Genomic DNA, 14,488 nt, shown 5'->3' with positions numbered 1-14,488 from the left:
ACCCTCACGACACTAAGCAGGCTGCCAGTCGTTCCTCCAACTGGCGCGGACCCCTACACACCGGCACAGTAGCGGGAGAGTGGCGGCGCGTGCCAGGGACAGGAGTGCCGGAAAGGACAAGGAGCAGATCCATGCGCCAGCGGCACCAGACAGGACCAAGAGAGGCTTGTGCTAGCCCACAGAGGTGTGACCGAACAGCCCAGGCGCAGCTCGCGCACACCGGTGGCAGTAAAGCCAGAGGAGCCCAGTAGAGGCCCTCGCAGGAGAAACCTGCTCACACCTGCAGCAGAGTCAGAGAGAGCAGGCACACTCCCAGTGGCCGACCAGAATCCCAGCCCAATGCACAGCCACCCGGGCCAGCCACAAAGGCCGCTGCTGCCACACAGCTGCACGGCAGGGGTGCTGCAAGCACAGAGGAGCGCAGCTGGTGGGCGTGCCATTCCCCGCAGGGCTCCATGCTGCTCTGATGGAGACCCCGCCCACAGCAGCTTAGGGGACTAACCTGGTGGCTGCTCCAGGAGTGCAGGTAACTGACACAGGCAGGGGAGAAGGGCAAGGCATCCAGCAAGCAGGAAAGGGCTTTCTTCTCCCAGCTGACACACCGCAACCTGCCTACAGCAACTGCTGTCACCATGAAAAGGCAAAAAAATTTAGTCCAGTCCAAGATAGTTCAAACAACACCTGAGAAAGGATCTGCAGAGGCAGACCTAACCAGTCTCCCTGAAAAAGAATTCAAAATAAAAATCATAAATATGCACTCAGAGCTGCAGAGAAATATGCAAGAGTTAAGGGATGAAGTCCGGAGGGAGAGTACAGACATCCGGAGAGAGAATATAGATATCCAGAGGGAGATTACAGAAGTGAAACAAACTCTGGAAGGATATATAAGCAGAATGGACAAGATGCAAGAGGCCATTGGTGGAATAGAAAACAGAGAACAGGAACGCATAGAAGCTGATGCAGAGAGAGATAAAAGGATATCCAGGAATGAAACAATATTAAGAGAACTGTGTGACCAATCCAAAAGGAACAATATCGGCATTATAGAAGTACCAGAGGAAGAAGAGACAGAAAAAGGGATAGAAAGTGTCCTTGAAGAAATAACTGCTGAGAACTTCCACAAACTGGGGGAGGAAATAGTTGCTCAGACTACAGAGGCACACAGAACTCCAGAGAGACAGGAACCAAAGAGGACAACACCAAGATACATAATAATTAAAATGGCAAAGATCAAGGACAAGGACAGAGTATTAAAGGCAGCCAGAGAGAGAAAAAAGGTCACCTACAAAGGAAAACCCATCAGGCTATCATCAGACTTCTCAACAGAAACCTTACAGGACAGAAGAGAATGGCATGATATATTTAATGCAAGGAAACAGAAGGGCCTTGAACCAAGGATACTGTATCCAGCACGATTATCATTTAAATGTGAAGGAGGGATTAAACAATTCCCAAACAAGCAAGAGTTGAGGGAATTTGCCTCCAACAAACCAACTCTACAGGGTGTCTTAGAGGACTGCTCTAGATGGGAGCACTCCTAAAAAGAGCACAGAACAAAACACCCAAAATATGAAGAATGGAGGAGGAGGAAAAAGAAGGGAAAGAAATAATCATCAGACTGTGTTTAAAACAGCTCAGTAAGCGAGTTAAGTCTGACAGAAAGGCAGTAAACAAGCTAACCTTGAACCTTTGGTAAACAGGAATCTAGAGCCTGCAATAGTAATAAGTACATATCTTTCAATAAACACCACTAAATGTAAATGGACTGAATGCACCAATCAAAAGATGCAGAGTAACAGAATGGATAAAAAAAAGCAAGATCCATCTATATGCTGCTCATAAGACACTCACCTCAAACCCAAAGACATTCACAGATTAAAAGTCAAGGGATGGAGAAAGATATTCCATGCAAACAACAGAGAGAAAAAAACAGGTGTTGCAATACTAGTATCAGCCAAAACAGACTTCAAAATAAAGAAAGTGACAAGAGATAAAGAAGGACATTACATACTGATAAAGGACTCAGCCCAACAAGAGGATATAACCATTATAAACATATATGCACCCAATACAGGAGCACCAATATATGTGAAACAAATACTAACAGAATTAAAGGAGGAAACAGGATGCAATGCATTCATTTTGGGACACTTTAACACACCAGTCACTTCAAAGGACAGATCCACCACACAGAAAATAAGTAAGTACACAGAGGCACTTAACAACACACTAGAACAGATGGACCTAATAGACATCTATAGAACTCTACATCCAAAAGCAACAGGATACACATTCTTCTCAAGTGCACATGGAACATTCTCAGGAATAGACCACATACTAGGCCACAAAAAGAGAATCAGTAAATTCCAAAAGACTGAAATCCTACCTACCAACTTTTCAGATTACAAAGGTATAAAACTAGAAATAAATTGTACTAAGAAAGCAAAAAGACTCACAAACACATGGAGGCTTAACAACATGCTCCTAAATAATCAATGGGTCAACGACCAAATTAAACTGGAGATCCAGCAATATATGGAAACAAATGACAACAACAACACTAAGCCCCAACTTCTGTGGAATACAGCAAAAGCAGTCTTAAGAGGAAAGTATATAGCAATCCAGGCATATTTAAAGAAAGAAGAACAATCCCAACTGGTCTAATGTCACAATTATCGAAATTGGAAAAAGAAGAACAAATGAGGCCTAAGGTCACCAGACAGAGGGACATCATAAAGATCAGAGAAGAAATAAATAAAATTGAGAAGAATAAAACAATAGAAAAAAAAATCAATGAAACCAAGAGCTGGTTCTTCGAGAAAATAAACAAAATAGATAAGCCTCTAGCCAGACTTATTAAGAGAAAAAGAGAGTCAACACACATCAACAGACTCAGAAACGAGAAAGGAAAAATCATGACGGACCCCACAGAAATACAAAGAATTATTACAGAGTACTATGAAAACCTATATGTTAACAGCTGGAAAACCTAGGAGAAATGGACAACTTCCTAGAAAAATACAACCTGCCAAGACTGACCCAGAAAGAAACAGAAAATCTAAACAGACCAATTACCAGCAACGAAATTGAAGCGGTAATCAAAAGACTACCCAAGAACAAAACATCTGGGCCAGATGGATTTACCTCAGAATTTTATCAGATATACAGAGAAGACATAATACCCATTCTCCTTGAAGTTGTCCAAAAAATAGAAGAGGAGGGAATACTTCCAAACTCATTCTATGAAGCCAACATCACCCTAAAAACAAAACCAGGGAAAGACCCTACCAAAAAAGAAAATTACAGAACAATATTCCTGAGGAACGTAGATGCAAAAATACTCAACAAAATATTAGCAAACAGAATTCAAAAATACATCAAGAGGATCATACACCACAACCAAGTGGGATTCATCCCAGGGATGCAAGGATGGTACAACATTCAAAAATCCATCAACATCATCCACCATACCAACAAAAAGAAGGACAAAACCACGTAATCATCTCCATAGATGCTGAAAAAGCATTCAACAAAATTCAACATCCGTTCATGATAAAAACTCTCAACAAAATGGGGATAGAGGGGAAGTACCACAACATAATAAAGGCCATATATGATAAACCCACAGCCAACATCATACTGAACAGCGAGAGGTTGAAACTTTTTCCTCTGAGATCGGGAACAAGACAGGGATGCCCACTCTCCCCACTGTTATTCAACGTAGTACTGGAGGTCCTAGCCATGGCAATCAGACAAAACAAAGAAATACAAGGAATCCAGATTGGTAAAGAAGAATTCAAACTGTCACTATTTGGAGATGACATGATATTGTACATAAAAAACCCTAAAGACTCCACTCCAAAACTACTAGAACTAATATCGGAATTCAGCAAAGTTGCAGGATACAAAATCAACACACAGAAATCTGTGGCTTTCCTATACACTAACAATGAACTAATAGAAAGAGAAATCAGGAAAACAATTCCATTCACAATAGCATCAAAAAGAATAAAATACCTAGGAATAAACCTAACCAAGGAAGTGAAAGACCTATACCCTGAAAACTACAAGACACTCTTAAGAGAAATTAATGAGGTCACTAACAAATGGAAACTCATCCCATGCTCCTGGCTGGGAAGAATCAATATTGTCAAAATGGCCATCCTGCCCAAAGCAATATACAGATTCGATGCAATCCCTATCAAATTAACAAAAGCATTCTTCAATGACCTGGAACAAATAGTTCAAAAATTCATATGGAACCGCCAAAGACCCCGAATAGCCAACACAATACTGAGAAGGATGAATAAAGTGGGGGGGATCTCACTCCCCAACTTCGAGCTCTACTACAAAACCACAGTAATCAAGACAATTCGGTACTGGCACAAGAACAGAGCCACAGACCAGTGGAACAGAACAGAGACTCCAGACATTAACCCAAACACATATGGCCAATTAATATATGATAAAGGAGCCATGGACATATAATGGGGAAAGGACAGTCTCTTCAACAGATGATGCTGGCAAAACTGGACAGCTACATGTAAGAGAATGAAACTGGATCACCGTCTAACCCCATACACAAAAGTAAACTCCAAATGGATCAAAGACCTGAATGTAAGTCATGAAACCATAAAACTCTTAGAAAAAAACATAGGCAAAAATCTCATGGACATAAACATGAGTGACTTCTTCATGAACATATCTCCCCGGGCAAGGGAAACAAAGGCAAAAATGAACAAGTGGGACTATATCAAGCTAAAAAGATTCTGTACAGGAAAGGACACCATCAATAGAACAAAAAGACATCTTACAGTATGGGAGAATATATTTGTAAATGACAGATCCGATAAAGGATTGATATACAAAATATATAAAGAGCTTCCCCCCTCAACAAACAAAAAGCAAATAATCCAATTAAAAAATGGGCAGAGGAGCTGAATAGACAGTTCTCTAGAGAAGAAATCCAGATGGCCAACAGGCACATGAAAAGATGCTGCACATCGCTAATCATCAGAGAAAATGCAAATTAATACCACAATGAGATATCACCTCACACCAGTAAGGATTGCGGTCATCGAAAAGACAAACAACAATAAATGTTGGCGAGGTTGTGGAGAAAGGGGAACCCTCCTACACTGCTGGTGGGATTGTAAACTAGTTCAACCATTGTGGAAAGCAGTATGGAGGTTCCTCAGAATGCTCAAAATAGAAATACCATTTGACCCCGGAATTCCACTTCTAGGAATTTACCCTAAGAATGCAGCACTCCAGTTTGAAAAAGACAGATGCACCTCTATGTTTATTGCTGCACTATTTACAATAGCCAAGAAATGGAAGCAACCTAAGTGTCCATCAGTAGATGAGTGGGTAAAGAAGATGTGGTATGTATACACAATGGAATATTACTCAGCTATAAGAAAAAAACAGATCCTACCATTTGCAACAACATGGATGGAGCTAGAGGCTATTATGCTCACTGAAATAAGCCAGGCAGAGAAAGACAAGTACCAAACAATTTCACTCATATGTGAAATATAAGAACAAAGGAAAACTGAAGGAACAAAACAGCAGCAGAATCACAGAACCCAAGAATGGACTAATAGTTACCAAAGGGAAAGGGACTGGAAACGAGGGATGGGAAGAGAGGGATAAGGGCGGGGAAAAAGAAAGGGGGCATTACAATTAGCATGGGGAGCACAGGGAGGGCTGCACAACACAGAGAAGACAAGTAGTGATTTTACAGCATCTTACTACGCAGATGGACAGTGAATGTAAAGGGGTATGTGGGGGAGACTTGATGAAGGGGGGAATCTAGTAAACATAATGTTCTTTCTGTAATTGTAGATTAATGATACCAAAATTAAAAAAAAGTATATGCTAACAAACTGGATAACCTAAAGGAAATGGACAACTTTCTAGAAAAACACAACCTTACAAGGCTGACCCAGGAAGAAACAGAAAATCTGAATAAACAAATTACCAGCAAGGAAATTGAATTGGTAATCAAAAACTACCTAAGAACCAAACTCCTGGACAAGATGGTTTCATTGCTAAATTTTATCAAACATTTAATGAAGACCTAATACCCATCCTCCTTAAAGTTTTCCAAAAAGTAGAAGAGGAGGCAATACTCCCAAACTCATTCTACAAGGGCAACATCACTCTAACACGAAAACCAGGCAAAAACACCAAAAAAAAAAAAATTACAGACCAATATCCCTGATGAACATAGATGCAAAAATATACAACAAAATATAAGCAAACCAAATTGAAAAATAGATCAAAAAGATCACCCATCACGATCAAGTGGGATTCATCCCAGGGATGCGAGGATGGTAAAACATTCAAAAATCCATTAACATCATCCACCACCATATCAACAAAAAGGACAAAAACCACATGATCATCTCCATGGATGCTGAAAAAGCATTCGACAAAATTCAGCATCCATTCATGATAAAAACTCTCATCAAAATGGGTATGGATGGCAAGTACCTCAACATAATAAAGGCCATATATGATAAACCCACAGCCAACATTATACTTAACAGTGAGGAGCTCAATGCTTTTCCTTTAAGATCGGGAACAAGACAAGGATGCCCAATCTCCCCACTGTTATTCAACATAGTTCTGGAGGTCCTAGCCATGGCAATCAAACAACACAAAGAAATAAAAGGCATCCAGATTGGCAAGGAAGAAGTTAAACTGTCCCTGTTTGCACATGACATGATATTGTACATAAAAAACCCTAAAGAATCCACTCCAAAACTACTAGATCTAATATTGGAATTCAGCAAAGTTGTGGTATACAAAATCAATACACAGAAATCTGTTGCATTCCTATACACTAACGATGAACTAGCAGAAAGAGAAATCAGGAAAACAACTCCATTCACAAATGCATCAAAAAGAATAAAATACCTAGGAATAAACCTAACCAAGGAAACTACAAGGCACTCTTAAAAGGACATTAATAAATGGAAATTTATCCCATGCTCTTGACTAGGACCAATTAATATTGTCAAAACCGCCACCCTGCCTAAAGCAATCTACAGTTTCAATGCAATCCCTTTCAAAATACCTACAGCATTCCTCAATGAACTACAGCAAATAGTTCTAAATTCATATGGAATGACAAAAGACCCCGAATAGCCAAAGCAATCCTGAGAAGGAAGAATAAAGCATGGGGACTTATGTTCCCTGGTTTCCAGCCCTACTATAAAACCACAGTAATCAAGACAATTTGGTACTGGCACAAGAACAGACCCACAGACCAGTGGAACAGACTAGAGAGCCCAGATATAAAACCAAGCATATATGGTCAATTAATATATGATGAAGGAGCCATGGACAAACAATGGGGAAATGACAGCCTCTTCAACAGCTGATGTTGGCAAAACTGAACAGCTACATGCAAGAGAATGAAACTGGATTATTGTCTAACCCCATACACAAAGGTAAACTCAAAATGGATCAAAGACCTGAATGTAAGTCATGAAACCATAAAACTCTTAGAAAAAAATATAGGCAAAAAACTCTTGGACATAAACATGAGCAACTTCTTCATGAACAAATCTCCCCAGGCAAGGGAACCAAAGCAAAAATGAACAAGTGGGACTATATCAAACTAAAAGCTTCTGTACAGCAAAGGATACCATCAGTAGAACAAAAAGACATCCTACAGTATGGTAGAATATATTAATAAATGACACATCCGATAAGGGGTTGACACCCAAAATATATAAAGAGCTCATGTGCCTCAACAACCAAAAAGCAAATAATCTGCTTAAAAAATGGGAAGACGATCTGAAAAGACACTTCTCCAAAGTAGAAATTCAGATGGCCAACAGGCACATGAAAAGATGCTCCATATTGCTAATCATCAGAGAAATGCAAATTAAAACGAAAATGAGGTATCACCTCACACCAGTTAGGATGGCCAACATCCAAAAGACAAACAACAGATCAAAACCGAAAGTTTCTGTGATATGACTGCCCTTGCACTGTTCACCATGTAAGAACTTATTCACTATGTAAGAACTTGTTCACCATGTAAGAACTTGTTCGTTATGCTACAGAAGATTGGAGACTGTTGAGAATTAGGCTTGGGGTTGATTGATTGTGCATTGAGTCCCCTGTACAGAATTTTATTGTTGTTAGCAACCATTTGCTCAATAAATATGAGAGATGCCCTCTCAAGAAAAAAAAAGGTATTATAAAAAAAAAAAGTCTTGGAGAGTTTTTAAATTCTGGAGGGATCAGGTAGAAAGATAAAGTTTCAATTCTGCTTATAAAGATAGTCATTTACTAAACTGTTGTCAGCTTATCAGCAACACTTGAAACAAAAAGCCACAAAATCATCTGCCTTAGTTTACGTAGTCCTGTGTAACCAATACCTGTTCTGCTGAAATCTAGTTCTTTACTAGTTTAGGAGTAATAAAACAGTGACTACAAATGAAAAAAAAAAAAGACAAACAACAAATGCTGGTGAGGATGTGGAGAAAGGGGAACCCTCCTATACTGCTGGTGGGAATGTAAATTAGTTCAACCATTGTGCAAAGCAGTATGGAGTTTCCTCAAAAAACTACAAATTGAAATACCAATTGACCCAGGAATTCCACTCCTAGTAATTTAGCCAAAGGAAACAACATCTCAGATTCAAAGACACATATGCACCCCTATGTTTATCGCAGCACTATTTACCATAGCCAAGAAATGGAAGCAACCTAAGTGTCCATAAGTAGATGAGTGGATAAAGGAGATGTAGTACATATACACAATGGAATATTATTCAGCCATAAGAAGAAAACAAACCCTACCATTTGCAACAGCATGGGTGGAGCTGGAGGGTATTATGCTCAGGGAAATAAGACAGGCAGAGAAATACAAGTATCAAATGATTTCACTTATTTTTGGAGTATAACAATGAAGCAAAACTGAAGGAACAAAACAGCAGCAGATTCACAGACTCCAAGAAGGGACTAGCAGTTACCAAAGGGGAGGGGCTGGGGAGGGCAGGTGGGGAGAGAGGAAGAAGGGAATTGAGAGACATTATGATTGGCACACGTGGTGTGGGGGCTGTTCACAGGGAAGACAGTGGAACACAGAGAAGACAAGTAGTGACTCTGTGGCATCTTGTTACGCTGATGGACAGTGACTGTGGTTGGGGGGGACTCGATAATATGGGTGAATATAGTGACCATAGTGATGCTTATGTGAAGCCTTCACGAGATTGTGTATCAGTGAAACCTTAATTTTAAAAAAAGTGGTTTCATACCTGCAATTGTTTATTCTTCACTCAACAAGTATTTCTGTGAAGCTCATTTATTTCATCAAGAAAGTAAGCTTGTCATCTTTCACCCCAAAAGACAAAAGGACCAAGACAGCCCCCAGGAGAACAGTGCTAAGGGCTTCTCCAGGAAAGCAGACCTGGCACTGGGCACAGTCTGGGGTCTGTCTATGCTAAGGCTCTCGAGAAAGGCTGGGGCCCCTGCAGGTTGAAGGAACAGCCAAGGGTCCACACTTGGGCTGGGGAGGGGCACTGAGAGGCAGCATTGGGAACTCTATGGGTGCATGGATCCCTAGATCCTTACAGTATTCTTGCAATATTTTCCATCTTATACTTGAACAACTTTGCAGTCAGAAACCTAAAATGAGATCTTACACACACGCACTAACCCTGCCTACTTAGCCTGGTGCCAGGCTGGCCTTTAGCATCATTCAACTAAAGCTCCTTGTCAGCTCACCTGGGGTGACCACTGTGTCTCCTACACAAATTCTCGGAGGCTTATTCCTCCATAAGTGTTTGTTAATTAATTTACAACAAGAAATGCATCTCTGGAGGAACCACAACCACCCATGGGATAATGGCCTCTACTTGGGAACCAAAGTTAGTAATAAGGAACACTTAACCAAGTGCACACGCTGAGCTCAGCATTTCTGGAAAGTCCTGAGCAGTCCAGAAAGGAACGAAGCCCACTGGGCACCTAGAATACCTCAGTGCAGTGCTTGGGCACCTTACCGGTGTCCTAGCTAACCCTTTAGTAGTTAACACAAAACTTCCCCTGGACAAACTTCTGCCCTTCCGTGGCGGCACAGGGCAGGTGCTCTGCGCCCCCAACCACCTGCGTTCCAGAGGCAGCCAGGTCCAGTCTGCCCCACATGGGTTTGCTCTTTCTCTTCACCTTTTCCCTAAATAATTTCCCAACTCGGATCTTGGGTCCTGACCAGGAATCCACATGACCCCTGCAGCCTCTCCCTCCTTGTGTTCAAATGGGTAAACCCAATGACCTACAAAGGGCTCCCACTTTGCTGTCTCCTAGGAGCCACTGGTTCTCAGACCTGGAAGCCAGCAAGAACCTTCCACCCCCACCTTCCCACAGAAGGGGCCATGGGACCACATCTACCTCACAATCACACCAAGGGACCCCACACCCATCTGCACACCTCTCCCATGCGGATTTGCACCTACCTCCTTCTCCATGGACAGTGCCCCCTGGAAAGCCTGAGGAGGAGCTTTGGTAACCCCCTGCCAATAGTCACTGTGCAGACAGATCCACTCTGATCTTGATGAAAAACACAGCCAGATATCAGCCCTCCCTCTAAAGAAAACACGTGAATGAACAGGAAGACCAGAAACCACAGTTTCCTTCTGCAAACCCCGCTGAAACTGTTTACAGTTTTTATGAACGTTTAAGTAACAGGCAACACCCTGAAACTGCTGGCAAAATCCAAAACAGCCATGTGCACAAAAGACACAAAGTCGTACACACTCCTGACTGCCTCGAGCACACAGCACCCATGGCGGCCTCCTCACATCTCCAGGCCAAGTGGTGTTGCCTCTTGAAGGACATCACCTTGGAAGTCCAGCCATTCTGCAAATCCAGATGCCAAGACCAAGAGACACAAGCAAGCACACTCAGAACACTGCTGGGCCCTCCTGGCCATGTGGTGTCACCCACCCCAGGTGCTTGCTACAAGAGCAAAGTGGGCAGGAGCTGGGCAGAACGCACCTCCCAAGACCCGCAGTCTGCCACCTCCAGGTGACACTAAACTTCTGCACAAGCCCACATTAGCTCCTTCAGGGTCAAACCAAATCTAGAAACAGAGAAGTTAGGTGTGTTGACAGGCCTCATTCTATTCTACCATGTCTGCGAACAGGACAGGCTACTTAGCTAAATATCCTGGTTAATTAGTGACCATGTATGCTCACAGATCAACAGACATAACAATTACATTTTTATTGATTAGGATAAACCAAATCAAAGTTCTGATTTTCAAGTTTTTGCCTCTAAAGGGCAATTTCACATGGATCAACTTAAAACTGTAAAAACGTTTAGTATTTTCAATTCTGAAAATAACAGCTTCAGAACAATGATCTCATGTCTCAGTGATCACTAGATGCCCAAGTGCCATGAGTCAGGAGGGCAGCACTGCACTAGGTTTGTTTGAATAAACATCTGGTTTTAACTGACTGCCCCCTTATCTCTCTGGACTCCGTGCTGTGCAGATGACGGGCTGAACTCAGATTTCTCCCTCTCTTTTGAGCCAGCTTTGCTCTTTACTGGTCAAAGCCCCTCCAGCCTTCACCTTGGCAGGACACACCCTTGGGGGAGGCCAGGGCAGACAGCCCCTCACTGTGGGGGGCAGTGAGAAGAGACAGCAGCTCCCTGGCTGGACCCCTTGTGTCCACTAGGCCTCTAGAAGCAGGGGCAGCAGCTGTAGGGCTCTACCAATGAGGCAGCCAGATCCTTTCTTGTGTAAGCTGCCACTGCAGACCAGGACAGGTGGCCCTGATCACCTGCAGGAACTGAGCCCTGCCTGCAGCACACAGCCACCCTCCTCCCAGGGAAATGGACACATGAAATGAAGCCCACCACTGGCACAAGTTAGCCCACCCGCCTTGCAGTCACAGACACAAGGAAGAGCAGGGCCAGCATGGAAGAGAAAGGCCAGCGAGCATGTGGGCAGGCACTCAATAGAGGGGTGGAAACAGGGCCTTCCTCTTGTGCTCCTAGAGGCTCAGAGGAGGCTGCATCTGAGGCAGCCATGGGAGAGAACAAGAACAGGCTCTCAGAAATACAGACACTACAAGGCATCCAGATTGATAAAGAAGTCATCAGTCACTATTTGAAGATGACATGATATTGTATACAAAAAACCCGAAAGAATCCATTCCAAAACTACTAGAACTAATATTGGAATTCAACAAAGTTGCAGGATACAAAATTAATACACAGAAATCTGTTGCTTTCCTATACACTAACGATGAACTAGCAGAAAGAGAAATCAGGAACACAATTCTACTCACAATTGCATCAATGAGAATAAAATACCTCGGAATAAACCTAACCAAGGAAGTGAAAGACCTATACTCTGAAAACTACAAGACAGTCCTAAGAGAAATTAAAGAGGATACTAACAAATGGAAACTCATCTCATGCTCTTGGCTAGGAAGAATTAATATCGTCAAAACGGCCATCCTGCCTAAAGCAATCTACAGATTCAACGCAATCCCTATCAAAATACCAACAGCATTCCTCAATGAAATGGAACAAATAGTTTTAAAAATTCATATGGAACCACAAAGGACCCCGAATAGCCAAAGCAATCCTGAGAAGGAAGAATAAAGCAGGGAGGACTCATTTCCCAATTTCAAGCTCTACTACAAAGCAACAGTAATCAAAACAATTTGGTACTGGCACAAGAACAGATCCACAGACCGGTGGAACAGAATAGAGAGTCCAGATATTAACCCAAACATACATGGTCAATTAATATACGATAAAGGAGCCATGGACATACAATGGGGAAATGACAGCATCTTCAACAGTTGGTGTTGGCAAAAATGGACAGCCACATGTAAGAGAATGAAACTGAATCATTGTCTAACCCCATACACAAAAGTAAATTTGAAATGGATCAAAGACCTGAATCTAAGTCATGAAACCATAAAACTCTTAGAAAAAAACATAGGCAAAATCTCTTGGACATAAACATGAGGAACTTCTTCATGAACATATCTCCCCGGGCAAGGGAAACAAAAGCAAAAATGGACAAGTGGGACTATATCAAGCTGAAAATCTTCTGTACAGCAAAGGACACCATCAACAGAACAAAAAGACATCCTACAGTATGGGAGAATATATTCATAAATGACATTTCCGATAAGGGGTTGACATCCAAAATATATAAGGAGCTCACGCACCTCAACAAACAAAAAGCAAATAATCCAATTAAAAAATGGGCAGAGGAGCCGAACAGACACTTTTCCAAAGAAGAAATTCAGATGGCCAACAGACACATGAAAAGATGTTCCACATCACTAGTCATCAGAGAAATGCAAATTAAAACCACAATGAGATATCACCTCACACCAGTAAGGATTGCCACCGTCTAAAAGACAAACAACAATAAATGTTGGCGAGGTTGTGGAGAAAGGGGATCCCTCCTACACTGCTGGTGGGAATGTAAACTAGTTTGACCACTGTGGAAAGCAGTATGGAGGTTCCTCAAAAAGCTCAAAATAGACATACCATTTGACCCAGGAATTCCACTTCTAGGAATTTACCCTAAGAATGCAGCAGCCCAGTTTGAAAAAGACAGATGCACCCCTATGTTTATCGCAGCACTATTTACAATAGCCAAGAAATGGAAGCAACCTAAGTGTCCATCAGTAGATGAATGGATGAAGAAGATGTGGTACATATACACAATGGAATATTATTCAGCCATAAGAAGAAAACAGATCTTACCATTTGCAACAACATGGATGGAGCTAGAGGGTATTATGCTCAGTGAAATAAGCCAGGAGGAGAAAGACAAGTACCAAATGATTTCACTCATATGTGGAGTATAAGAACAAAGATAAAACTGAAGGAACAAAACAGCAGCAGAATCACAGAACCCAAGAATGGTCTAAGTTACCAAAGGGAAAGGGACTGGAGAGGATGGGTGGGAAGGGAGGGATAAGGGAGTGGGAAAGAAAGGGGCCATTAAGATTAGCATGTATAACGTGGGGAGGGGCAGGGGGAGGGCTGTGCAACACAGAGAAGACAAGTAGTGATTCTGCAACATCTTACTATGCTGATGGACAGTAAGTGACTGTAATCAGGTTTGTGAGGGGGACTTGGTTAAGAGGTGAGTATAGTAAACATAATGTTCCTCATGTAGTTGTAGATTAATGATACGAAAATTAAAAAAATAAAAATAAAAAAAGAATTACAGAGACCATTGCAAAAGCAGAGCTCAAGAGAAAGCTGAAGACAACAGGCATCACTGAGAGCTGAGCAGTGGTCTGGAGGACATCGGAGGCCACCTCAGCAAAGGGACCTTCCAGTCAGTCAGATGATGGAGAGCACCAGCTCTGAGCCCTAATTAGGCAATGCCAGTGCCCAAAGGAATCCCACCCTCACTGACACTGCATCACGAAAAGCTGTGCTTAGCAACAATCACACTTGAGTTTCCTCAGTGAGAATGTTGTGGA

General features: G+C 42.0%; 1 protein-coding gene across 3 annotated transcripts in view; it reads right to left on the bottom strand.

The window, feature by feature from the left end:
- Positions 1–14,488, bottom strand: part of CCM2 (CCM2 scaffold protein) — a 135,179-nt gene that overhangs the window by 88,489 nt on the left and 32,202 nt on the right. Inside the window, exon 1 of one of the 3 annotated variants that reach the window (XM_057505307.1) lies at positions 10,475–10,605. The exons of the other annotated variants lie outside the window; for them this stretch is intronic. Within the exon in view, the coding sequence (XP_057361290.1) occupies positions 10,475–10,486 (12 nt within the window). The 5' untranslated portion in view covers positions 10,487–10,605. Of the gene's footprint in view, positions 1–10,474; positions 10,606–14,488 lie in introns of those variants that run through there. 3 annotated transcript variants of the gene reach the window in all.

The sequence above is a fragment of the Manis pentadactyla genome, chromosome 7, assembly GCF_030020395.1.
Source record: "Manis pentadactyla isolate mManPen7 chromosome 7, mManPen7.hap1, whole genome shotgun sequence".
Taxonomy (NCBI): domain Eukaryota; kingdom Metazoa; phylum Chordata; class Mammalia; order Pholidota; family Manidae; genus Manis; species Manis pentadactyla.
The sequence above is the reverse complement of the archived record's forward strand: the minus strand, read 5'-3'. Positions and strand labels throughout refer to the sequence as shown.